Here is a 26,932-nt window from a genome sequence, read left to right as displayed (position 1 = left end):
AGGTACCTGGCAATGCTACAGCAAATTTCACTGTTTTAATTCTCTTTAATTACTGTAAGAAAGGCAGAAAGAGCAAAATTTCATCATTAATACAAGTACATCCAAGTCACTGTGTGAGAACATTGTAGGTTTCGTACTTTAAAACTGTGTTATTTGGAAGTTTCCATTGTGAGCAGCAATGAAAAAATGCAATTATTTTTCCCATTAATATGAAAACATAACTGAAGAATACACATTTGGAAACTGTACACAGTCAGATACACTGCAGGTCCAGAAGTCTACTTAAGCAGCTGCAAAATGCCAGCAAGAAAAGTAAGTTCATAAAATAGCGTGGAGATGAGGGGATAGAAACAGCAGGAACTGCTTTCTGCTGGAAGGCTACGTATAATTTGTGAGAGTAACTGCCTTGACAATTGCTTCAGCATCTTGTATAGGAATTCTGTTGTGCTTCCCAGCAGAACTACAGCCATACTTCTGCTCCAGGTCACTACCACTGTCAGCGGCATTGCAGCCTGTTGTCTGAATTCAGCCTGTAAGAACCTAAATGACTGTGACAAGCACCACTGCTTGGCACACCAAGGCAACACACACACAACAGAAAGACAGCACAAAAGTGCTCAGGCTAGTAATAGATTAGTCGGTTCTGAGAGCCAATAAAGTGATTAAGGCAAGAACTAATGACTGGTACACACAACCACACACATCATTTTGACTGACACACAGCTCTCTGAGAAAGCATGCTTATTTAAGTCACTTTATTTCATTCCTTTTCTTGTCTAAAAAACTATGCAATACTTCTCATGTATCCAAGCTTTCAGAACTAAAGTTTGGAATCATAACACACCAGAAAAATGTGCCGAGATATCTGCAGAGCAGTTGAGTTCTAAACAGTGATCACTACTGAGATTTACCCTCTTGCTTGTACTGGAGAAGAGACACAGGAGTAACATTCTAGGAAGAACATCGTGAAAATGAAAACCAGGACAACGGGTAGAACAAAAACATCAGGCAAGTAGTAGTGCCTTTAAGTTGGGGTAAAGCATGGACAATGAGGGGGGAGATACGGAGAGTTAGGGGTAGAAATGGACAGACAGGAAGATGATAGGACACAGGAACTTCTTTTAGCAAAAATGACTAAACCTTAACACAAATGCAGAGAGAGACAGGCAGGTGCGAGCACATTGGCTGAAACAAACATTTAATTTGATTCTGCTTAAGTATTCCTCTGTCTTTGCACAAGCAGAATAAGATCTGTGGATTATTCATTTAAATTAAACTTTAAGCACTCCTATTCATTTAGGTGTTAAGGACAAAACTTCAAAGAAGACTCCACAACCCATCACAGATGTTTCTATAGAACTGCACTGAAGGTTTACTGTCAGCTGTATCGGCTTTTACAGGGATTACATGTGATGAAGCTTGGTCAATTTCTTACCTACAAGCCATTACTTCTGAAACTGTAACTAAATATCCAGCAATGTTTCACACCTTTGCAGCTCTAAACAATGCACAATTCCCTACAACCTCAGAAAATAAACCCAAAGATGATTCACAGGGTCATGGTTTCTCAGGTTCTCTTCAGAGTGGGGAAGGAAACAGGAAGAGAGGAAGGGAGACAGGAATTTATGCATTTCTAAACTATATAAATTAAAGCCTAAAAATGTTCATGCCTTGACCCTGAAAAAGCTCAAGATTCCCTCTCCTCCACCTTCCTCCATTTTTACCTTACTCAGCAAATTACCTCTAGTTTTCCATAGGCCACTTTCGAGTCTCAAACTGGAGACAGTTCTCAACTGGAGACAGGGAAGTAGTACAACAGAGACAGTTTCTCACAGCAATTACTAACGGTCTAACAGACACTGATCAAAAAAAGAAAAAGCTCTGAAAAAAAAAATAAATATATTGACCATCAAATTGAGAAATCCTTCTCCTGGCCACCAGCATCCTTTGCAAACATAATCAATGCTGTGCAGAGTTCTCCTGTCGGTGGTCCCATGCCCCTGGCAGAATTTTAATTCTTCTAATTTCAAAGAATGAAAAATAAAAAGTAAAATTTAAAAAAAAAAAGCAGGAAAAGGATATGAAGAAAGAAAAAGAAGCACAAGAAAACCTATCAAACCATTTCGGACACTCTATGTACTCAACAACGTGTGTATTTTTCTTTTAAAGTGACCAAACACCTTCCACCAAAGTTTAAATGAAAACTTTATTTCGATACATTCTAAAAGTAGAAATTTTAAAAAATAATCAAAATTAAGACCAACATCAAACATGTATATACAACAGCTTTGTAGGACAAGTATTTAACTACTCTGTGAAAAGGTTAGACCAGTAATCGTAAGAGTTAATTAAAAAGGTTGCCTGTGGCTTCAAAACTACTGTCAATGATTAACATGACAAAACAATAGATTCCTTTTAAGTTTTATAATTCTTTTCTGTTAATAAAAAAAACATAAAAATAGTTGGCTTTTTAAAATTATTTTTTGAAATACGCAGCTTTTTATCTCATGTAGGTACAGCGTTGTTCTGCTCTGCGCTTGAATATTTAGAAGACAGTTTTTCATTTCTCAACACTTTGCTTTCTTGCACACCGAACACATATTCAAGTTTTAAGGTTGTCATACTCAGAAGTGACTGCATTTAAACAATAATTCTTTGTTTCAATTCACTCAGCTGCTTTCCTCCAAGAAAATATTGGTATAGCTAGGTGTTTTTTTATAGCTAGCTTTCCTTCCTATAGCTAGCTTTTGAAAATCAGGTAAGCAAGTATTCTTGAAAAAGTATAAAAACAAGATTGTTTGTTATTATCCACATCCTGACAAGTTCTGCTACTCCAGATCACTAGTCAAGGACGCAGAGGATTTTGCAGAAGTATAATGACACATACATATTTTAAATCAAGACAGAAATATTAAAAGGTTTTTTCAACGCTACCATCACAAGAAACAAACTGCTAAATTTTGCTCCTATCAGTCATCTCCTCCTCCAATTTTTCCATTATTTTTCCTGATAAGAGAAAAGACATTCCACTTAACTTCAAAATTTAACTTTCAACTGTCCTTCAGGGGAAATGAGACTTAAAATTTTCCTAATACACACTCTGCAAGTTTGCACACATTATTTATTCAAACGTTTCTTCAATTGTTCTAGATGCCTTGCCTCGGCATCCTGGAGAACTAATACAGTGGCTTTAGACTGAAGTGGATTAAACTCTATAGTCATCAAACAACAGAGATCTATCAGTTGTTTTTGACATTGCTCTAAACCACTTTTAAGCTTGAGATGTAAAGCTGGATCCTTTTTCAGCCTATTCATTTCAGGCACTGAAAAGCCAATCAAACTTGTAAGAATATCATCAGCAAAATCTACTTCAAGATAAGCTGAACCATCAGAAATTTTTGCCTTCACACCCCAGGACCCATTGCTGCTTGTGAGGTTTCCAGTGAGAGTAACAATAAAACACTTAACTTTAAAGATTGTAACAGTTTGTGGTTTTTTTGCAAGGAAAAGGGAAATATATGTGAAAGGGGGAGAATCTAAATCCAAATGTGCCTCTACTGCTCTGCAAGGAAAGCTCTGTGAATCATGTTTCTGCTGCTCTGCTTCTGAATCCGTTTTTGAGAAAAATACAGAATCACAATTTAACAGCCTGCTGTCATAAGTGTGCTGGGATTCACACCTGCTCTTATCTAGGCCCGTATCATCCTGCTTGTCCTCAAGAGGATTTTCCAAGGAAAGATCTGCAGAACTGCAGGTCTGACGTACGCTCCTATTCTGTGAAAAGCTACTCATACTATTTCCATCTCCATCAAATCCCATTCTTCCAGAAGTCTTTTGTTTGCTGGTAGGTTTTACAGGCTTATCTATTTCAATTACATCATCTTTTTCGCAAATGCCATTTAAAGATGAATTGCAGGAGCTTCTAGATGCATGTGGAAGTTTCTCAGTAATTAAAGCTATGTTTCTGTTCATGACCACTGGTGACACTTCTTCCAGCTCTGTTTGCATCTCTTCTTCCAGAACTAAGTCATTTTCTAAAGGAAAGGAATTTGAAAAGCTATCGACATACTCTACGGGAGGCAAAGGACTTTCAGATTCTCGTAGCAAAACATTTCCATTGTGTGCAGCCAGTGAACCTGAGGCTGTACTAAAATTGTTGCTTCTACTGCGGTATCCACTTTCTAAAGATGTTTCGTTGTTTAAAACAAATTCATTATTTTCATCAAGACTGGCTAAAAGCTCCTCATCTGAAGGGCCAAGAGTTTGTTCTAATTCATCTACAGGCCTTGGAACAATTTGGTTGTGACCAGCTTGTCCAACAGAATTAGGGTTTTCAGTTTCTCCAATTAATCTAGCAAGGACTCTTTCCTGAGAATACTCCTCCAGAAGAGCATCCACATCACCCCCCAACAGCTTCACATTTTCCGGTTTAAGCAGAAGGACTCCAAGACAATATGCAATATTACCCTGTACAGTGATTTTTGTTCCAGGAGGAAGGTTACTGTGGAGAACAGGAACTGGCTGATACTCCATGCCTTGAATTTGATGAATCCCATCAGTTAGTTGCAACATCAGCATTCGAGTAGGCTTTGCCTCCCAGGGCCTCTGGAATGTCTGAGTACTGGCTGTTACTTCTTCATTTACAGTATTTCTCCCTCTCAGCTTCTGCAACTGTGAATATGCTGGCTGGCTAACATCAACCAGTGAATCAATCTGTATAGAGTAGAACCCTGACAACTCCCCCTTGGGAGCACCTAAGACACAGTCGGGCAAAATGGCATATTCCAAATCCCTTAGATCAGTAAGAAGCCATTGCTCAAATACCTGCTTGTTAATCTGAGCTTGAGTTAGGTTACCACCATTATTTTCTTCCTGGATCCAACTAATACATGCTTCTAGCCATGTTAAAGGAACTTTAACGTGCCACGTGGATGAAAGCCAAGTTTCCACTCTTGCTGCAATGTTGGATGGAGACATTTTCTTTTAAAAGAATGAGTTCCCTATAAAAAAAAAATCCAAAAAGACATATTCACTCTTCTGACAACAGGTGAAGTTATGACATTTTTGCTTGTATTACAAAGGAATTTGCTCTCCAATTCAAAATTCAGCTACGTTAAATGTGACAACACAGAAACTAATTCAATTAAAAACAATTTTACGGATAGTAAACAAGCATTTCCAAAATCTAAAGTTTCAATCAGCATAAAAAGTATGTGGAGTTTACTTATCACGGAGTACCAGGAAAGTATGGAGTCTTTGATTGATTTAATTAGAAAGATACAACTGAAAATATTTTGCCACAGATGGAAAGCAAAGGGAGAGAGGAACCAAAACAACAACAGAACAGAAGTAGGTTGTTATATAAATGTCCCATGGTTTTGTTTGGTTGGTTTTTATTTCTGCGGGTGCTGCCACTAACACTCAGTTTACTTTGGACAGTGAAGTGAGAAGCTATTGTCTTATTTCATTAGCACTGCTATAAACAGAAGTCAGAGACCCCATCGACAACAGAAATAAGCTGGGATCTGACAACACTTGTATGACAGGGGTGATTTTTACACTATAACAGGAAGAAAGCTTTGTACCCAACAACAGAAAGCTAACTCGAAACACCATTGTTGTTAAGAAACCCAGTCCAGGGACTGGCTACAACAGTACCAACTCTTGACAGTCATCATCTCAGAAACATCAGTGGCTAATAAGCTCTAGGCTCTTCGTAGTTTAGATACGTTCCAGTGTAAAACAGAATAGAATATTCCAGTTGGAAAGGACCTACAACTGCCTGATTGATATGGGGCTGACCAGAAGTTATTGTGTGCTGCTAAGGGCGTTGTCCAAATGCCTTTTAAATACTGACAGGCTTGGGGCAGTGATCACCTCTCTAGAAAGCCTGTTCCAGTGTTTGACCAACCTCTCAGTAAAGAAATGCTTCCTAACGTTCAGTTTAAACCTCCCCTGGTGCACCTTTGAACCTTAAACCATTCCCATACATCCTATCACTAAAATTCCAGTTCTCGGCCACTCCTCACAGGACATTATTTAAAGTCCTTTCACCAGTTTTGTACCCCTCTTCTGGAGGCTTTCAAGGACCTTCGGGTCCTTAAACTCCCAGGCACAGAACCGCACCTGAGTACTCAAAGTGAGAAGGCACCAACACTGAATACAGCAGGACAGCCACCTCTTTTAACCAGCTGGTTATTCTGTGTTTTATGCTCTCCAGGATAAGTGAAGTTTGCCAGGGCACACTGCTGACTCACACTGAGCCTGCTATCAGCTAGGAGCTCCAGATCCCCTTCTGTAGGGTGGCTCTCCAGCCACTCCTCTCTCAATACTTGTGCCCGGTGCTACTCCGTCCCATGTGCAGAAACCGTCATTTACTCAATTACATGCCGCTGATGATTGCCAAACGCTCCAATCTATCTGAATGCCTCTGTGTGGCATCTTGAGAGTCAGCAGCACCTCTCAGTTTGGTACCATCAGCATTAGCAACTTGCTAACGGTGCATTCAACTTCTCCAGATCGTTGATACAAATATGGAAGAGCTACTAAGCTGCCTGAGGGTGTCTGGATCCCGTTTAAAGGGTTGTCCGGAGAGCTCAACGTCCCTACAGCGCACCGAGGAAAAAAAAAAATAATTTACTGTAATAGCTAAGAAACACCAGGTTTGGGGTGGAGGAGTCGGGGGAAGGCGTGTTTGCCAGTACAGTCTGCAGCGGAGAAAACCCACCCCGCCTCCCAGCTGTCCCCGAACAGAAGGCACCGCGCGCTTCCCCCACCAAAGAGAGGCGCTGTCCTGCCTGCCTCTCGCGGGGGCCGGAGCTCGGCGGGCCGCTGGGGAAGGGTGAGGGGCCGAGGTGAGAGGCGGCAGGCTCGGCTCGGTGCGAAGCTCCCCCCAGTCCTTTCCCCCCTCCCCGCACTTACCGGGGCGCCGCGGCCTCGGGTTGGGGGGAGGGGGGGAGGGGGGAGGGGGAGCGCGCGCAGCCCGGAGACCCGCGCGCGCGCTTTGAAATATCGCGAGAGCCGCGCGTCGCGCCGTTTCCCCCCCCCCGCCCCTCCCCGCCCCGTCCCCCAAACACACAAGGCGGGGTTTTTGCAGACGCCATTTTCTCTGCTAGCGACCGAGGTCGCGCTCCTCGCTCTCCTTCCGCCGCCTCCCGCGCGCTGCACCGCTTCCGTCGCGGCTCCCGCGGGGCAGGTAAAAAAACCAACAAAGACGAAACGGGGCGGAGGGGGTATCGCCGCCCTCCCGCCGGCGGCCGGGCCTGCCGAGCCCCGGCTCTCGCGGAGGGCGGGGCGGGGGCCGGTGGGGGAGGGGGAGGCCTCGCGGCGCGCGCTGACGGGCGGCGACCTCGCCCAATGGCGCGGGGGCGGCCGCGCGGCGGGGGCCAATCGCGGCGCGGTGCTGGGGGATGTGCGCGTGGGCGGCGGGGGTCGCCGCCTCTTCTTTTTCCGCGCACGGAGGGGCCCGCAGGTACCGGGGGGGCCGCCCCGCGAAACGGCCTCCTCAGCGCGCTCTCGCTCCCGGCGCCGTGGCGTGGGGGGGAGGGGGCGGCTCGGGAATCTCGCTCCCGTGGGGATGGCGCGGGCGGCCGCGGTGCGGGCCCCGGGAGGGGGAAGCAAGGAGCGCGGCCGGCCTCCCCCCCACCTTCCCCAAAGCGCGATGCTCGGGGATTGCGGAGGGCGCTGGAAGGCTGCCCTGCTCCGCTCGGGGCTCAGGCCGGTTCCTTTGTGTCTTCCCCCGGGCCGAGCGGGGCACATCCCGCTGCGGCCGCGTGGTGGGGGCGGCTTGTTCCGCCGGCGGCTCCGCCTCGTTGTGGCGGCGCCATTGCAGCGGCCGCCATTTCCGCGGCGGGGGATTGGGGGGGGGGCGGCTGAGCAGCCACGGTCTTCCCGGGTCTTTCTCTCCGTGGTAGCTGGTGCTCTTCTCGCCTTTATGCTGTCAATATCTATAAAAACGTGGCATTGAGTCAGTCCGGCGACCTCGGCTTGCCTAGCGGAGTGCGGTCACTGAAAGCAGGCGGCTTAGATACGCGCGGCTGGAGAGAGTCATGCGACTAGGGAAGGTCGAGCTCAGAAGGATGTGTTACAGATCACTCTACACAGCCCTAACGTGCAGGGAATGGTGGGAAATTATAGAATCATGGAATAGTTTATGTTGGAAGGGACTTTAAAGGTCATTCAGTTCCAAGCCCCCTGCCATGGGCAGGGACACCTTCCACTAGATTAGGCTGCCCAAGGCCCCATCCAACCTGGCCTTGAACACCTCCAGGGATGGGGCAGCCACAGCTTCCCTGGGCAGCCTGTGCCAGCGCCTCACCACCTTCATTGTGAGGAATTTTCTCCTTATGTCTGGTCTAAATTTGCCCTTCTGCAGCTTATACCCATTACCGCTAGTCCTATCGCTACAAGCCTTTGTGAACAGTCCCTCCCTAGCTTTATTGTAGCCCCTTCAGGTACTGGAAGGTCACTATATAAGGTCTTCTTGGAGCCTTCTCTTCTACAGGGTGAACAGCCCTAACTCTCAGCCTGTATGGGAGATGATCCAGCCCTCTGATCATCTTTCTAGCCCTCGTCTGGACCCATTCCAACAGCTTCATATCCTTTGTACGTTGAGGATTCCAGACGGGAAAGGGAATAACAAAGCCCCGAGGGCTCTTCAGACTGCTTAAAAATGTGACCGGCCCTTCCCCCCTCTCCTCTGCATAACAGCATTTGGGCAATGTCTGTCTGAGATTTTGCTATCGTTAAGCCCGTGTGTCCGTTACCTGAGGTTAAACGACTGGAAAGACCAGCGTGTGTGGGGCACGCAGTTGCCCAGCAGCTGGCTTTAAGCTAGTGCCTGCTGTTAGCCTGGAGAAGCAAGGCAACAATTGCAAATGAACGGCTGACTGAGAATGTATTTAAAAAGTTAGATGGACTTAATCTGTTTTTTTTCTTCTTCATGATTACCAGAATGAGTGCCTACCATTTGTCAGGGCAGTGGAAATCAGCAGAATACAAAAAAAACATATACAATCGTGTAATTTTTTGAAGAGATAACTACTTCAGAAAGTCGTAGTGAAGTCAAGCTGCTTTAGAGGTTCTTGGTTGTGTGTGTGCACAGAGGATTATATGTAACTACAGAGACTGGTATTTTTTAAAAAATTATTTCCCGCGGTATGGCTGGAAGTAATTTGGTTTTTGTTTAACCGTAATAGGGCTTTTTTTTTAATTTAGATTATTAAGAACTATACAGTAGGAGCAGATTGTTACATAGTACTCTTCAAAGAGTAAATACACCCCAGGTTGTGATGTAACGTGTTGAAAATAGGAGCAGGATGCATGTTCACTTTAAATGCCTGGAAATAATTTTTCTAAATTTATTAAATCTAGCATATGCCCAAAACCTATAATTTAGGCAGTAGATTGTTATCTACAAGTGTACAGACTTGTCTCTTATCTCCTCTTAGTGGTGTGTTTGGCATGGGTATGCTCTCTTTTATAAAGAACAGCTTTGCAGCAAAAACTCGTATTAAACCTTTGCTTTAGTGGCTGAAATGAGAATCAGAGTTATAAGTGAGCAGAGTCACGACTGATATATGCTGTTTTCATAGGGTCTTGAAGCAATAGGCTGTTGGATTTTGATCCCGCCCAGAATACTTGAGTTTGTCTCTACAAGGGTATATAATAGCGGTAAGTTCTAGAAGCAGGCATTCCTTTTTGCTTTTTCTCTTAAGCATTATGTACAGTTTGCCTTTTTACAATGTAGATGTACCAGCTTTTTTATTCTCTGACAGGCTTTGCTTGCCTACCTGAGGAAAAAAATCAATGGAGACTGAACAACAGGAAGAGACCTTTACCAACACAGAGACAAATGGTAAATTTTTTAAAGGACTATTTCTTTTTAGAAAGATTCTCTTCTAAATTTTAATGTTTCTAAACATTTAGTAATGCTGTAACTGTCTCAGATGTTTATATCAGCACTAGTTTTGCATTCTGCATTAAGTCTTTAGAAGACTTGTTATTTAGACTGTGTCTCTACGTGTGCTTTTGAAGCACAGATGCATAATCTTTCTATGGGTATGTTTTAGACATCGAATGAATAGCTGAAAGTTACAACTAAAGATTTGAAAGTATTTCATAGTTAAATATTCAGTACTTGTGTGGAGAATGTGAGTATGTAAGAATGCTATCAGGTGTATGCATTAACTACATTTTGTTTGTTGTAGTCTTTTTACACAGGATTATAAATTTGTGAAATACTTCCAAAGAGCTTCATCAGAAGCTTATTGGGCATAATTATTGCGGAAGTTAGGACATGAATGTTGTTGATTTTTGCCAGTTTTTTCCAAATAGTGTTTGAAGTGCTACTTTACTATTGTTCCACCAGTAGTTCAGTGTTGGACACACTGTGGTTGAGCTTTTTACCTTGAAAGGTTTTCCCAATTGTAAATTATATATAAATAAATACTAAATGGGTGATGGTGCATCACTTTAAACAGTGTATAATGAATTTCTCATTTCGCATGCACAACATTCGCATTTAAACCATAGTTCATAGATTTTAGCGGCTTTTCTGTAGTAAGTCAGTACGTAAGCTGATAAAGTAAAGACCTCTTTCTGTGCTATGAATGCTCAGAGTAGGCATTAGAAGTTAGCATTGGGCTAATAGGAAAGAATGTGTTAAGAATACAGAGCATAAATTTGGCATGTGTTCCATTTTATTGCAACTTAGAAAGTTAAATAAATGTTTGTGTGTTCCCCCTATGGACCTCTCTACAGGCAAACGTCCTGCAGAAGATATGGAGGAAGAGCAGGCCTTCAAAAGATCTCGGAACACAGATGAGATGGTTGAATTGCGCATCCTGCTTCAGAGCAAAGTATGCTTTTTCACTTTTACTGGTTTTGCCTATAGTGTTGCTCAAGACAGTGGTGATGAAGTGTATGTTGGGATATATGTTTAGAAAAAATACATGCTTTACTTACTAAGACATACTTACTAGGAATAATTATAAGTGTGCGTGAATGGCAGTAATACTGTTTTGTGGTGGAATTCTCTTCAGTGGTTCTTTCAAAGGGTAAGTCCTTAAGGATCAACAAAATTATTTTAAACTATGTACTTGCGGAAACAATTAAGCCATACAAATTACAAGGTATTCTTACATTTGAGTGGAAGGTTGTTATTTCAAGTATATTGGCCTTTGGAAAGGAAGCACTTTAGAGAATGGTCAGCTAGTAATTGTAAATTATGAGAGGTAAGGTGAGAACTTCCTTAGGATTTTAGTAACTCCCAAACAGATTACTAAACCTCTTCAAATATATTAACAGGAAAAAGTGTGATAGTAATGCTTCAGGGATAGTAATGCTTCAGGGATTGCAGTGGTTTTGTTGACAAGTGTAAATCATTACAGTAAAGTTGCTGTGTATGAATTTCCTTTGATGTTTCCAGCTGTTACATATGATTTGTACTTTTTGAAATATCTTCTGTGCTGGCATGGGGAAATGTTACTTCAACTCTGCATGACATATCTGACCAATAGTTAAGTTACACAGGGTATCATTAAATGTTTTGCATGCTGTTAGAATAATAAATGATCTGTGTAATAAATGCAGTACTTTTACATGTAATCCTAAAAATAACCTGGTAAAGATGTACTTCTCTTGACTGTCTTGACAGTTTATTCCAGTTGATGTTAGAAACTTGAAGTTAGTGACTGTTAACACAGGCTTTAACCTTTCTCAGAATATACTGCTCAGAAAATTCAGCTAAGTTACAGAGTCACAAACCAAAATTAGCACCTGAAATCATCAATAAATGTTTGGAGTGCAAAAGTAACATTTGCAAATGTATTCTTTAACGAATGTTAAGAAAAAAAATTTTGCTCAAATAGATTAGGGAAGTCATCGACTAACTTTACATTCATACAGCATATTTTTCCTGACACCTATAGTTCGTAGGACTGCTTTAACATGGGCAGAATTGCCTAGGAACTTCCTTTTGGAATTGAAATACGAGTAGGAAGACAGAATATCCTTGTCTTGCCTAAGTTCAGTGGGAAGAGCTGTTGGTCATTTTTTTCCAGAATATATCAGTTTGTTTAAATTTGATTTGAACCTTTCAAAAGCAGTACTTGCTTGCCTCCAGGCTAACAGAATAATGTGAAAATAGATGTGCTATTCTTAGGCTTGAGTTCAAAAACAGTGTGCTGTTTTGGCATAGCATAATTTCTGAAAACTATTTTCCAGAATGCTGGAGCAGTGATTGGAAAAGGTGGCAAAAATATTAAGGCACTTCGTACAGACGTGAGTATATAAGAGTTTGAACTAATTTAACACCAATTCTTTCAGAGCACTACATCATAAGCTTGATGGTGTGCATTTCTAGAAATGGGAGCAATTCAACTCTTAGACATCAATAGCCTAGTTACAAGCCATTTATAATGGTTGTTAGATCAGATAACTTAGTTCTTCGCTTTCTGTTGTAATTAAAACCCAACCTGACTCATGGGAGGAGAGGTTTATATTAAATCTCTTCAGTTTTGAATAGGATTCCACTAAATTACACACTTCAAATGAGCTAACATCCTAATTAGAAATATTGACAAAGCTTAAAACCCTTAATTGAACCATTTCCCATATGTATGTGTGAATCAATTATAGTACTACTGAAATCATTGCAGGTGGCTGGCTTAATCCAGTGACAGAGGAATTCTTTTAACTTCCTTTAAAAAAAGCAAACAAACAAAATGGTCCATCTGTTCTTGAAGCACAGAAGCATAGATGTTAAGGGCTATAGAATGGTAAAGGAACAGTGTGTTCTGTTATTTAAAGACTTATACAGTCATGACTTACTTGCCTATTCATATTTTACAGTGGGTTGACTCTTGTGATTAGACACATGCTCAGCATTTATGTTGTGTATTTATAAAACTTGGCAACGCTTCTTAAATTCCATTTGTTTACACTCCTGTACTTAACATCAGCTACAATTCCAGCAGTTAGTTTCTGATGAAGACTCTGTTCAACACAAGATTTGGCGACATATCATTACAAACCAGTTCCAACTAAGTTCATAAACTACTGCAGCTACAATTGAGGTTTAAGTTGAAATGGTCAAGAATCATATACATGCTCACTTACTTCAGCAGCTAATTGGGTTTTATTTTAGGGTAGTTTTCTTTTGTGTTTCCTGGTTTTTTTTCGTTTTCGGGTTTTTTTTTTCAAGTAAATCAATACATCACCTAAGTCCGGATCCTGTAGATGGGTCTGGAAAACTAACTTTCCCAATTTTCCCAAGGTTCTAGTCATATCAATCTTGACAGGTTTTGTGTCTACCCTCATGAGCCAGCCTGCTACTGAAACATCGTATATTAAAAGTAAAACGCTAGTTTAGTCAGATCAAGTGACTCATTTTTAAGGTCCATACTGTTAAGCCACAGTCGGTATAGCAATCCGTGGTTGTGTTAGTCTTCAGAACAACTTAGGCTTGTTTCGTTAATTGAGAGTGATGAGTATAGTTTGTATTAAATTAAAATTTATTGCTTTTCCCCCTTTTCCCTCTCCTTGTTTTTTTGGCCATATATCTCCGTTGCCCATGTACTGGATCGACTTGCCCCTGCGTTGCCCACCATGACGTTGGCCCATCCGCCCCTGAACGCCCATGTGAAAACCCTGGTTGGCTATGCCCAAAAATGTGCTCGTTGCCAAACGGGTACCATACTTGACAACTTCCGATTGAATACCCATGCCCAATGCCAACATCCACGAACGCCAATGACCAATGCAGTACAATGCCAGTGTTTCAGTCCCAGACAGCAGTGGCCCCGAGCGGTATGTCCCAACAGTTTATGCCTCACTGCCTGATTAGAAAGAGAGAAATGTATTTTATTACCTGCCTTTGATATAATTAAATAGTCCCCTTATAGACGGTGTATTGTTTTTTTTTTTCTCCAAGTTTTCTGTCTTATTTTCCCCATTAAGTCCTTTTGTCACTGAACTTTTACGTGAGTTGCCCACTGAAACAATCCACTAATTTTATTTCAATGGAAGGAGCACAGCTTCAAGTGTTGCATATTCGCTGCATTGTAAATCAAATTGTTCCAAAACAGTCTCTCGCTCTGTCTTTGTGGCCCGCCTTGCTCCCCTCAACATTGCTTGTTCATAATTATTTCTGATGAAGCGCTAACTCTGGTTCGTTTTCCTTCACTTCTCATTTGTTTTGTCTTTTTTTTTGTCTTGCATTTATATTTGTTTTCTCGGAGAGCCCATTAGTAATCTAATTTCTAATTGGTCTCATAGCCTTACTCCAGATACAATGCTCACCACTTGCATATCCCCAGTTTTTTGATGAGAAGGTGTGCCAGTTTTACCAATGTAATAGCGAGGGTATCCTAAATTAGTGGTGGCGGGGAACATGAATATTCACTTCAGCTTTCAGTTCTGCGTCAATTTCTTGCCCACTTAATCTGAGCCCTTCCAAAAGCCCATTTTGTCTTTTCTTTCTCTCTCTCTGCAAGACCTACCTAATCTTAAATTTATCATACATGTATTGGGCATAAGCAAAGATGCATGTGTTATAAATTGAGCAAACAGGTTTACTTTAAATGGGGAATGTTTATCGTAAGCTCTTCTCTGTAGTAAATCTTGCTAGAACTTTGTATATGACAATAAAAAAAAAATACTTCTTCTTTTCCACGTTCTCCATATTGTCTGATACTGTGGCCTCCAACAGCATCTTGAGTATAAGTGCAGATATAGAGACAATTGGAGAAATCTTGAAGAAGATTATCCCTACTTTAGAAGAGGTATGTCTCTTAACATGTTTTCCTGTTTTGAGCTAGAAAGATCAGCTTTTGAAACAAGATGGTCCTAGATGATTTGGTGCTCTTTAAGTACAGTAAAATAAGTAATAAAACCGAGAAGCTTTTTACAGAAGGGTTTTGGCTCTCAAATTACATGTTGGCATTGGTTTGATATATGACGGAGCATGTCGCTGTTTATTAAATTAATGTGCTGAGGCACATCCCCCTTCTCAAAATATTTGCCTGCTGGGTCGCTTAGTCCTCAGTTTGACGTAGTTGTATCCTGCATTGGCTTTTTAAATAAGAGTGTTGCACTCTTGGGTATCTTCTTAAATCTTTCTGCAAACTTGTGTGATACAATGTAATAAATGAGAAAAACTAACTTGACATCAGTTCATGTTTAGGTTAGAGATGCTTATGTCATTGTGATCCTATCAAAGGAAATACAGGATTACAGTTCAGCAGTAAATTGAGCCATATTCTTGTATTTGGAAAAAAAATAACTTCTTAAAGCCCCATACATTTTCATTTTTTATGAGACTAACTTTACTATTCTCATTGTATGCATGTGATTTCCAGTACCAACACTACAAAGGCAGTGACTTCGACTGCGAGTTAAGACTTCTCATTCACCAAAGTTTGGCAGGAGGAATTATTGGTGTCAAGGGTGCCAAAATTAAAGAACTCAGAGAGGTACTTGTCTCATGTTCCTTGAAGATTTGGGGGTTTTTTTTGTTCATTAAAGAGCTTGGATGTTTTGTGTTGTACAGGACAAGTGTAAGTATATGCTCTGCAGCAATTCCTTCAAAACATACTGCATATGTGACTTCAAAGTTCTGAAATGCTTTCTGTCCTTTCTTGGCACTGTGTCAGAGGCAATTTCAGGTCAGTTTGCATATAAGCTGATAAATGTTTGTGTGGATTGAGGAAGGCAACGTGACTAGACAGGGTGCTGGCTGCATTGCTGTGTTAGATCCAAAGCATGTTTTCTTGACATGTGAAGGTTAATACAGTCTGTCAGCTTGCAATGGATATGTGGTCCTCTTATTAGTATTTAATTAAGTGATAGCGCAGATCAGCCGTAGTTAAAAGAGGAGAAATATAGTTTTATTCCATTTCATATAAAACTGTTGGCACAGATCTTAATAAAATACAGATATATGTAATCATAAAAGTAAATTTATTGAGAACTCGGAAGCGGGCGTGGCTGAGACTCTTAATGGTCTTTCGGATTGTTTCTTTAAAAATGTTTTAATCAGTTTATAAAGTTGTTTAAAATGCCTATATTAGACAATACATGATTTTTTTGTTTGTTTGTTTTGGGTTTTTTTCTTCTTCAACAGAACACTCAGACCACCATTAAGCTTTTCCAAGAGTGTTGTCCTCATTCCACTGACAGAGTGGTACTTATTGGTGGAAAACCTGATAGAGTTGTTGAATGTATCAAGATTATCTTGGATCTTATCTCTGAGGTAATATTTATTAAATTTATTCTTCATTGGCATTCATGAATGTTAGGGATCTTTGGATGAGTAATGGAATCTTTCAGTTTCTACCTCTTCCTTTCCTAATAACGAAGTGATTGACTTTTAGCACCTTTTGAAACCATTTCCATTTTCCTGAACTGGGATACACTTTATGGGGGTGGAAAACAATTTTTAGTATTAATGGGCCATGTTTGATGCTTTGCATATCACTAAGATGCAAAAATTGCAGAGGAAGTGATACGAAATTTATTTGCTGCTGATAGGTATCAGCAGTTTATCATAGTTAGGTTCATAGGAGATACATCACCCTTTCCCTTATATTAATTCAGTTAAATATGCAGATTGTAATGCTGGGGGCATTATTTGTCTGTTTCAGTCTCCAATTAAAGGACGGGCCCAGCCTTATGATCCCAATTTCTATGATGAAACTTATGACTATGGTGGCTTCACAATGATGTTTGATGATAGAAGAGGACGTCCAGTAGGCTTTCCAATGCGTGGAAGAGGAGGTTTTGATCGAATGCCCCCTGGCCGTGGTGGACGACCTATGCCTCCATCGAGAAGAGATTATGATGATATGAGTCCTCGCAGAGGACCACCACCACCTCCACCAGGTCGTGGTGGTAGAGGTGGCAGCAGAGCTCGTAATCTTCCTCTTCCTCCCCCACCACCTCCTCGTGGCGGGTAAGTTGTTCTAGAAATGTATTATTAAAAAAATCAGATTATGTACAATCTGAGTCATGTTCACCTTTGTCATATTTTTTCCACACTTCCAGGTTAGTAGTGATTATGCAGGATTAAGTGTGCATTAGGCCAGCGTGTTTCAAAAAGTACTGGAGTTTAGTTATTTGTTGCACTGTGGAAATCTTATTAGGCCTGTAGTCAGTAGTTCTGAAACATTTATGGTATGCAGTACTTGGCTAGAGTAGTTCAGAATAAGATTGTGTGTGAACCATGATTATGAAAGCTTAAATGAGAGTAAATAAACTAGTTTATAATGTAATTTATAATGTAATTGATGTTTTGCTTCTTTTTTTTTGTTTTAGGGATCTTATGTCCTATGACCGAAGGGGCAGACCGGGAGACCGTTACGATGGCATGGTACGAGTTCAAAGTTTGGCTTGTTCTATTTCGTAAGCACAGTTAGCATGCTGTGACTGTCTGAAGATAATATTACTGAACACGTGCATGGTTCTGATGATAGAACCAAAATGTTCTGTCCATACAAATGTTCCCTCCTGTGGGCAATATTTGGGATTTAAGTGGTATCTGAGTCATGGTCTATCGTTCTTCCTTTCCTCATTGCCACCAAAAATGATACAGAAAGTTTGTGCGCTACCCTGCAGGTTTTCTTGCACTGACCATCTTTTAGATTTTTTTAATCAGGATGAAAGAAATGGATATTGGTAGGCTTTTCATATAAAGAAATCACATCAGAACAATGATCTCTTAATTTTACAAATATTCTTAACAGTAATGTTAGAAAGCATGAATATAGTTCGATTAATACAGATGATTGAATAGTATCAATGAAGAGCTCTAGTTGATCTTGAATATGGGTCTTCTGATCAACTATTAATATTTGCTGGTTTCTCTGTGAAAAATGTATTTTAATTCCAAATATTTTGGAGCTGGGGACATGAAATCTCCCATTAAATTAGGCACATTGAACCATATTAATACTAATACTTTTTAAGAAAAAAAACCTCACAGTATGTGGAAGCTTAAAAAAAAAGCCTTTGGTCTTCTATGTTGTATTGTTAAGTGCTGCTTCTTGGCATTCATCTGCTATTGTACTAGATTCCCCTTTCCTGGGAAGACCAGTCGTATGTGTCCAGGAGGTAGATCTCTATAGTGAAAAAATCTTCTTTTCTCCTCTGACTTAGTGTGGCACCTTCTTTGTGACAATAGGCGAGGCAAAATTTTTGCCGTTTGTTTTAAATTAGTAGAGGAGAAAGGAGTGAGGAAGAGTTATGTAATGGGCTACCTAAAAGGGCTTTTAGGTGTTGCTTTTTGGGAGTAGGCTAGAGGAAGTACATAATTGGAAGAATGTCCCTTGCTTAGTAGAAGTATTGAAGGGAAAATTTGCACACAGTTGCAAAGAAAAGTGTTAGCCATGCTACTCTACCTAGTAAGAAAATGGAAGAATGGAGAAATACATCTCCAAGATTCCTTATTTGCATATGGGTGTTTTCGAAGCTAAGTTTTTGTGTTTCTGTATTTTTCAGCTTTATAAAGCCAGCTCTAGAGCATGTAAACTGAGCAGCCTGCCCTTCCTAGTTATCTGGTTGAACACAGTCTTACTTAGCTTGTCTCTTGGGCAGTAGTGTGTTTATTTTTCTTACATTCCAGTCAGAATAGAAAATCAGTTTTGACTTCTCTTTAGCCTGAGTTTTTATGAGGGTGACCTTAGCTTTCTTGACACAGGTTTGTAGAAGTGGAGTCATCTCTGTTCTGTTTTTTCATTCCACAAAGCAATTTTATTCGTTCTTCACGGCAGAGCAGCTCATGGCTTTGGCTCCTTTATGATCAAATATCAGCCTGCTTAGTGAAGACTATTTTCTAAGCAAGACTGTAGTTAATTTCTAGGTTTAGTTAACCATGATCCTAGTAACCTGAGTTGTGTAAGAGGGTAGAAAGGCTTCACATGGATTGTGAGGCTGGAAATGTCACGCCAGAAATGTAAGCTTTTCCTATGGTACCTTTTGTTTTGCTAGACAGTGGTTTCTATATGAAACATACAAACTAAAGTAAACCAAACCATTGTGTTTTGTGAACTGAGTAGTGCATAGGAAGGGCTGCTGTCGCGCAGCAGGAGTGCTTATTTACACAGATTAAATAAGTAAGAATAGATGTTTTTCTCAGATGAACATCTCCAGAATCATGGCAATGTTGACCGAACAGAATTTTCTTACGCTAAAGGCCAAACGACTCAGTAGTTAGATCTTCAAAACTGATTACTGAATATGACAGGGATAGGACAGCATTGACAGCCTTGTAAATACTGAGATGAAGAAAAACATTTTGATTTTTAAGATACGTGAATTCCCCTTGCCCATGTAGAGACACTCACATAAGAGGATACTTGTCTGTTAATCTGGCTTACAGTTGTAGTTTTAATTATTCACTGCTGTTGAAAGGGGTCACTTGGTTTATGATCTTTGTTTCAAAGCTTTGTCATGAAGGACAGACTTCTGTTATTTCTCTGCTAACGGAGCTATAAGTTTCAGTGTGTAACTCCACATCACATCTCTGTGGACCTTAAGGGCTATTCTGGCAGTTACCCTAATGTTTTTCCGTGATTTATTTATGGAACATCCTCATTAGGGGGATTTCAAATATATAAATGCACATAGAACCCGGTGGGAAGTATGGAAGACAAAGTGGACAAGCATATAAAGCCATTTTAAACCCCCATCTCTTTAACTACAAATCAGGTACTACAATTTTAAGAGTACTTAAAATTCTAAAATCTGAGTTAATAGTGAAATCAGAATGGCTCCTGTTAAGTGGATTGTCTCTTTGTAACTATGAATGTCTTCAGATTTCTAAGGTGCTTTTGCTCTTTTGCGTCCTTCCTAGTTCTTGTTCTTTGTTTTTTAACCTACGTGTACATACGTTGTCTTGACATATACACATATGTTCCTTGAATAAAGGAACATACCCTTAAAAAGAATACTAAGCTTTCTTCATGCTAACAGATTTGACATAACAAGCAAGTAGAAAAATTATGAAAGGAAGAAGGTATGACAGCTCTTTTATTTATGCACACAGATGCTGAAAGAAAGTGACAGATTTGACATTAGGCAGAATTGCATGCATTTTCTTTCATTAGATGTAACAGTTAAAAAGTTCCTATTATGACTAAGCAGTTTGCCTTATCCAGACAGTTTGTAATCTGGTTTTAGTTCTGGTACCAGTAGTCACTAGCACAGAAGAGTGTAGAATAGAATGTTTGTTAGGATATATCCTGTTTGAGAAGCTGGTTTTAGCGTGCACAAATAAACATCAGTTGCTGAAACTGTACAATTCTGAAAGGAAGAAATGCTATACAACACATGGAAATGAATTGGTAGAACTGTAAAAGCAGTCATTGTTTCACCTGCTGTTGGCATAGAAATAATCAAGTTAGTTGTTTAATCATATTAAGCCTTCATTCTCTAACACATTGCAGAAATAAAAGATTTTTATGTATAATAGCACTTGAAGGTGTTGGAGAAGAAAAAAATACTTGTTCAAGCTTTGCTCTGCCACTAGCTGTCTCGATTCTTTGTTAGAGGAAAATCTATTTACACCACAGAAAGAGGAGAAAATGTAGAATGTGACCACTTACAGTTCCCTCAAAGTGAAATTAAAAGGGAGCAAGTCTTGAAAATGTCCAATTCATGTACATTTAACTCTTTATAATAGAAATGTTTCTCTGTACCACTGTGTGTTATATTTACTTGCCAAGTTACCTATAAATCTGCATGGATTTAATTTAGATCTATTTCCATTTTTCTTCCTATTATCTTGTATTTGGAAGATGATGCAGTGTCATGTGGATGCCTGTGATGACATGCAGCCACCGGAGCTGGTAAGTGTGTTCAGTATTTTTTTTTCAAAAACAACTTTATTGAGCAGGCTAAGTGATAACAGGAGTTTCCCATTGAGTGTAGTCAGTAGCAGCTTGTGCCTATTGAAAATTGTGAAGCTGTCCTTCTGAACTCAGAATTTATTGGCAGTTGCCCTAACAGTATGTTCTGTGGAAGTACGTAATGTTAGTAGAAATGTGGAAGCAGGCAGCAGCACAGCCAAAAGAGAAGCTTTTCTGTACCTTTTCTACACCAAGTTTTCATCTTGTAAATAGTAACTTTCTCAGTAATTGATACACTGTAGATGCATGTAATTAGGGTATTTATTTTGCATTAACTTAATAACTATATGTTTTCTCATATTTCAAACAGCAAATATTAAAACCAGCTTGTGACTTAGATTTTTGGATAAATAATTATGCTTTACTTACCAATGAATTTGAAGATACACTATTTGATTTGATAGGTTTTGGGAAGGGAAGCTGCAGGTCTTTGTGCTGTCTGAAAATTGGCAAAATGCTACCAAATACTAAACATCAGTTCTTAGCTTACATAAGCACAGTGAATTTAATTACTCATCTGTTGCCAAGTTAATTTGCTGTCTTATAGTCTGGAGAGGCAAAAATGATCAAGGAAAGGATTATTCATTAAAGCGAATTAGCCCAAAAAGGAATCCTGTGTCAGATAGCAACAGGAACACATTTTATCTTCTAAAATGGAGACATGTATGTAAATAGTATTTAGAGAGAAGTTTTATTACAACTTCTTCAAACAAGTAATCCTTGGTTAGTTGATCTTGGCTAGTGGCCAGGTGCGCACTTAGCTGCTCTCTCACTCCCCCTCCTTGGCAGCATTAGGGGGAAAAAGTAAGGTGGAAAAGCTTGTGGCTGAAGGTAACAGACTGGAAGACCACTGTCTAATTAGCGGCATGGGCAAAGCAGAATCAACTTAGGCAAGATTAATTTATTGTCACTTAAAAATAGAGAAACATGGTGAGAAGCAAAGAGGAAAATGAAAAACACCTTTCCCTTACTCTTCGCTTCTTCATCAGGCTCAAATTCACTCTTTCATTCTTGACTCCTCTCTTACTGCCATGAGGGTTGCTGGGTGGATGGGGCCTCTGCTCTTTCCCCCTCACTGCTCCCTTACTCCAGTGAGGGGTCCCTCCTACGGGATACAGTAATTCAAGCTGCTTAAATGTAGGTGTTTGCGATGGACTGCAGTTCTTCAAGAACTACTCCAGCATGCATTCTCTTCATGAGTTACAGTGCTTCAGGAACAGACTCCCCCAGTGTGAGTCCCCCAGAGGTCCTGCCAGGCAGCTGCACCTGTGGGCTCTCTGCTTTCTCCTGGAGCATGTCCAGCTGCTCCCAGCACAGGATTGTCCATGAGCTGCAGTGTGGCTATCTGTTCCAGTGTGGTTCTCTACATACACTGCCTGGAGCACTCTTCCCCCCTCCTTCTTCCTGTAGTTCAACCTTCTGCAAGGTTGTTTCTCTATCTTCCTGCTCCCCGCTCCCCACTTTTCTCTCACAGCTCTGCTGCAGACTGGAGGGTTTTTTACCCTTTCTTAAATGTTACCACAGAGGTGACACCAGCTTTGGTAACGGGCTTGGCTTTAGGCAGCAGTGGCTCCAATTTGGTGTTGGCTAGAACTGACTGGCTTTGTCTGCCACAAAAGCAGCTTGCCAGTTCTTATAGAGGTCATCCCAGCTGTCTCCCAGAGGTTGAATTCTGGAGAACTGGTACATATTCTCTGCTTCTGTAGGAAGGTATAACAAGGGGATTTCACGCCCTTAAAAGGTTTTAGATGAATCTGGTCAAGAAATGCTAAAACCAAGAAAAGGCCATAGATTCTTACATGGTACATGATACAAAAGGTTTCTAGCATAGTGTGGATTGAGAGACAAGTTGTAGGACTGTGGGTTTTTTTTCCTTGAAGATGTAAATGAAGTGAGAGGATTGACAGTTACTGGAGGCTTGAGTCTCTCTTGATCCATATAAGGCTGTACTCTGATCTTTCAGTTTGAGTGCTAGTTTAGTCCAAGGGTTAAGAGTAGGTCAGCATCAAGAACTGTCTACCAGCAGCTGAACCAGTGAGATTGCTTGGTAAACTGGTACAGCTGCATCTTTTAAACCATTTTATGCCTTACTTAGTCCTAGAGGCATTGAGAGGGCAGATTAAGAGGTTAGTGAGATTTCCCCAAGCCACCCCTTTTGTTTCTGGTCTGCCCCCTTCACCTCAGCGTGCTTTTGATGGCACAACACTGTTATAGTAAGGTTAGGGTTGAGATTTTTGCATAAAATAATCTCAAGCTTAATGATCATAGAATCATAGAATGGTTTGGATTGTAAGGGACCTTAAAGGTCATCCAATTCCAACCCCCAGGCCATGGGCGGGGACATGTCCCACTAGATCACCAAGGCCCCATCCAACCTGGCCTTGTGAACACCCCCAGGGATGGGGCAGCCACAGCTTCTCTGGGCAACCTGTGCCAGCGCCTCACCAACCTCAGCATGAAGAAATTACTCTGTATGTCTAGTCTAAATCTGTCCCTCTCCAGTTTATACACATTGCCCCTAGTCCTACCAGTATAAGCCTTTGTAAACAGTCCCTTCCCAGCTTTCTTGTAGGCCCTCTTCAGGCACTGGAAAAAAGCCTTTGAGATCTTATAGCGACCTTCCAGTACCTGATGATATGATACTTAAGATGAAAACATGATAATGGAATGTGTCTGTCCACTACTTAATGTTTTTTTCTTTTTTCTCTTACAGTTTGAGGGTGGCTCTGGATATGGTAAGTGTTTATACAAAACTTTTACATGTACTTCATTATGTACTTACTAAAGGACTTGATGCATACATTTAAATCAGACTATTCTTACGCAGGGGGGCGTGGTTCATACGGAGATCTTGGTGGACCTATCATCACAACACAAGTAACAATTCCCAAAGATGTAAGTAAAGTTGACTTGCTTTCAACCTGTGTTTTCTCTTAAAAAAGTCGCAGCCTTTTCTCAGACCATATAAGTAAATCAGCATTTAGGGTGCTTGATAATGACTACGAGTATAAAATAACTGTTGCTAAATCACTAGAGGTTTATTAATTGTGTTTTCTGTCTTCACTTTGAAGACATAATAAACAACTTTCTTAATTGTTAATATTCAGTAATAGAAATGGTCTGTGTAACTTGGTTTTCGCAAATAAGCAACAGGTTCTCTCAGTTTTATTTCAAGGCTGTAAAGAAGTAAGCTTCCATTGCAACTGTTAAAACTAAACTTACGGAAGCTACTTAAGCACTGCTGTGATTTTTTGTAACCGTTTTTAGAGAAAGTTGTGTTAGAAAATGACTGCTTTGCTTTCTTCCTAGTTGGCAGGATCTATTATTGGAAAGGGAGGCCAGAGAATCAAACAAATACGTCATGAGTCAGGAGCCTCGATCAAAATTGATGAACCACTAGAAGGCTCAGAAGATCGGATAATAACTATTACAGGAACGCAGGACCAGATACAAAATGCACAGTATTTACTGCAGAACAGGCAAGTTACAGTTCAGTGTTGTCCCTGCTATCAATTTTAATCCAACCTGTACATTCTAAACCTGCTCTTCTATGTGATACAGTCTCTAGAAGGCAGGGTTTAAGTATTTATTTGAACCTAACATCTCCAGTGGTAGTTCTGTCTTGATTATCTTCTGTTCTCCAATCTAACTAAAATGAAGATGCCCTCAAAACTAATCTTGCTGGAAGACGCCTTAACCAAGCAGCTCTTATTTCTCTGGTGAAAACTGCTGCAAAAAAACTGCTTGTAATAAATTACATAGAGCCTGTAGAAAATCTAGAAGATTTCAGTGGATGTTGGTCTTGTTCTGTGTGGAAGACTAGTGATTTTGTTGTTTTTAGATAACTAAATTGACAACAAATCACAGTCTGCCATATGGCACAGACCATGCCTCTACAGGACAAGTTGAAATCGATTTGGTGCTGTTAATGCAGCATTTCACACCTTGCTGACATTACTTTCTTTTCTGACAAATGTTAACAGCTTCAGATTTCTTTTGCTTTATTAACATGTGGGCTCTCATAGTAGATTTCAATGTTTTAACTGAAATGCTTGGTTTTAGATTACTAATATATGATATGTCTAAAATACATTAATGCACCTATAACTATTAGCCATTAATCTTTACAAATTATTACTTATAAATGTATTGGGAATTTATAATTTAATGTGCTCTAAGAATGTAATTGTGAATGTTGATGAAAGATGTATGATCCATCATTCTAATACATGCTTTTTTCTTTTTCTTTTATAGTGTGAAGCAGTATGCAGATGTTGAAGGATTCTAATGCAAGATTATTTTTTCTTTTTTATAGTGTGAAGCAGTATTCTGGAAAGTTTTTCTAAGACTAGTGAAGAACTGAAGGAGTCCTGCACCCTTTTTTTTTTATCTGCTTCTGTTTAAAAAGCCAACATTCCTCTGCTTCATAGGTGTTCTGCATTTGAGGTGTAGTGGAATCTTTGCTGTCCACCAGATGTAATGTTTTAGTTCCTTAAAAATACGTGGGGGGAGGGAAAGGGCGCATGAGACTAACATTGAAAATCTGAAGCAGCAGCAGAGAGAGTGATATTATTTTTATTCATTGTTGGTGGTAAATTGTAATGTTTCTATGTAATTGTTGTGAACACCCTGCTTATGTACACTGTATTTTTTTCAAGGGCAGGAGAATACTGGTAGTTCCCATGTCCCTGGCATCCTTTGAGAGCAGTGTGCAGAATGTAATGCTCTTTTGTAAGAAACACTTTATGAATTCTAAATAAATTTAGTGAACCTATTCTTGGTTGTCATTTTTCTTCAGGTATACATAAGGTAATACATAAAATGGATACACCCTTTTTTTTCCCCCCCACAAGAAATTTGCTGTTAAGCTTGCTGTTCTGCTTCTCCGAAATAGAGGAGTTCTATGGGGTTTTTTTCTGACAAATTAAAGAAACTGTGTGAAAACAATGACTCAGCTTTGCTTTTTGGGGAAAAACGCAAAAATACTCATGCAAACGTGTAAAACTTGGCATTTTTGCAAGTGTTTGGCCCTCTGCAGTACGTATATATATTGGTGACAGTATATAAATAAAACATGTTAAAACTTTGTGATGTCACTGAGTAAACAATGGTAAAGTACACCTGGTTATAGGCAGCTTGCTCAATGCAGATAACACTGTTAGAAATGACAGTTGCTGTACTATTACTGAACGAATTATAGTGTTCTCTGAGCTTTCATTTCTATGAGGTAGAAATTCTTAGGAATTTGAGAGTTGACATTATCTAACTCTTGTTTTTCGTTGTATGCAAAACTTAACTTGTTTGCTTTCCCTCTTGTATGTTGAATTCCATAGGCATTCTTTGTGAGAAATTAAAAAACATAAAGCCTCTGGATCTCTCATGTAATTCTTTGGCATTTGTATTTATAGTTTACAAGTTTGAATTTCACTTCCTGAATAAAACCAATTTTAAAAATAGTGTGTTGCACATACAGTTATGATGTGTCCTTACTAAGCCTGGTTCTTTTACTCAGTGGTGGGGCTTTTTTTCCCTTGGGTTGTAGAACATTTCACCTTCTTAATGGTGCTGCGTAATTCCTATCCTAGCAAGCAGCTTCTCTTTAACACTTAATTGGAAAGGTGAAGAGCTAGGAGGTAATGTTTAAGGTGGGATCAATCCTTTAAAGAAAACAATACTGCTGCCACCTTGCTTTTTTTGCGGAAAGGATGGGTGGGCTGTGGGCAATGGTCTGGTTTTAAACTGGGAGGAGATCCCTGGCAGCAGCAGCATGGAGTAGTTTGGATTGGAAGGGACCTTGAAGATCATCTAGCCATAACCCCACTGCCACACAGAGGAACAGTTTTCACTCACCCAGCTTTCTTAAACCCTCAGGTAGCCTGGCCCTGAAAACCTCCAGGCACGGGGTATCCATAGCTTCTCTGGACTATTTGCAGTGCCTTGCCACTGAGGGGGTTTTGCATTTTTCTTTTGAACAAAGTGGGTCTTGCAGGGAACTTCCTTACCAAGAAGCTGAGCATATGCACTGCTCT

General features: G+C 40.2%; 2 protein-coding genes across 4 annotated transcripts; one reads left to right on the top strand and one right to left on the bottom strand.

Moving 5' to 3' along the window:
• Positions 1–2,232: 2,232 nt before the first annotated feature.
• On the bottom strand, positions 2,233–5,000 carry RMI1 (RecQ mediated genome instability 1). Its single transcript, XM_069880547.1, has one exon. It carries the CDS (start codon positions 4,975–4,977, stop codon positions 3,118–3,120), a length of 1,860 nt encoding a protein of 619 aa, XP_069736648.1. The 5' UTR covers positions 4,978–5,000; the 3' UTR covers positions 2,233–3,117.
• Positions 5,001–7,118: 2,118 nt separating this feature from the next.
• On the top strand, positions 7,119–26,359 carry HNRNPK (heterogeneous nuclear ribonucleoprotein K). Of its 3 annotated transcripts, none has more exons than XM_069880283.1 (16): positions 7,119–7,195; positions 9,594–9,672; positions 9,777–9,856; positions 10,762–10,859; positions 12,226–12,282; positions 13,766–13,809; positions 14,711–14,783; positions 15,360–15,473; positions 16,124–16,252; positions 16,644–16,951; positions 17,314–17,368; positions 20,793–20,843; positions 23,617–23,638; positions 23,716–23,798; positions 24,213–24,382; positions 25,219–26,359. In XM_069880283.1, the coding sequence occupies exons 3-16, from the start codon at positions 9,808–9,810 to the stop codon at positions 25,247–25,249; spliced, it is 1,284 nt and encodes a 427-aa protein (XP_069736384.1). In that variant the 5' UTR covers positions 7,119–7,195; positions 9,594–9,672; positions 9,777–9,807; the 3' UTR covers positions 25,250–26,359. The 3 variants fall into 3 exon arrangements, with proteins under 3 accessions (XP_069736384.1, XP_069736382.1, XP_069736383.1); XM_069880281.1 differs by having other exon boundaries at positions 7,120–7,195; positions 25,158–26,359; XM_069880282.1 differs by lacking the exon at positions 9,594–9,672 and having other exon boundaries at positions 7,123–7,195; positions 25,158–26,359.
• Positions 26,360–26,932: the final 573 nt, after the last annotated feature.

The sequence above is a fragment of the Phaenicophaeus curvirostris genome, chromosome Z (assembly GCF_032191515.1).
Source record: "Phaenicophaeus curvirostris isolate KB17595 chromosome Z, BPBGC_Pcur_1.0, whole genome shotgun sequence".
Taxonomy (NCBI): Eukaryota; Metazoa; Chordata; class Aves; order Cuculiformes; family Cuculidae; genus Phaenicophaeus; species Phaenicophaeus curvirostris.
This window is presented reverse-complemented; position numbering and strand designations above follow the sequence as displayed.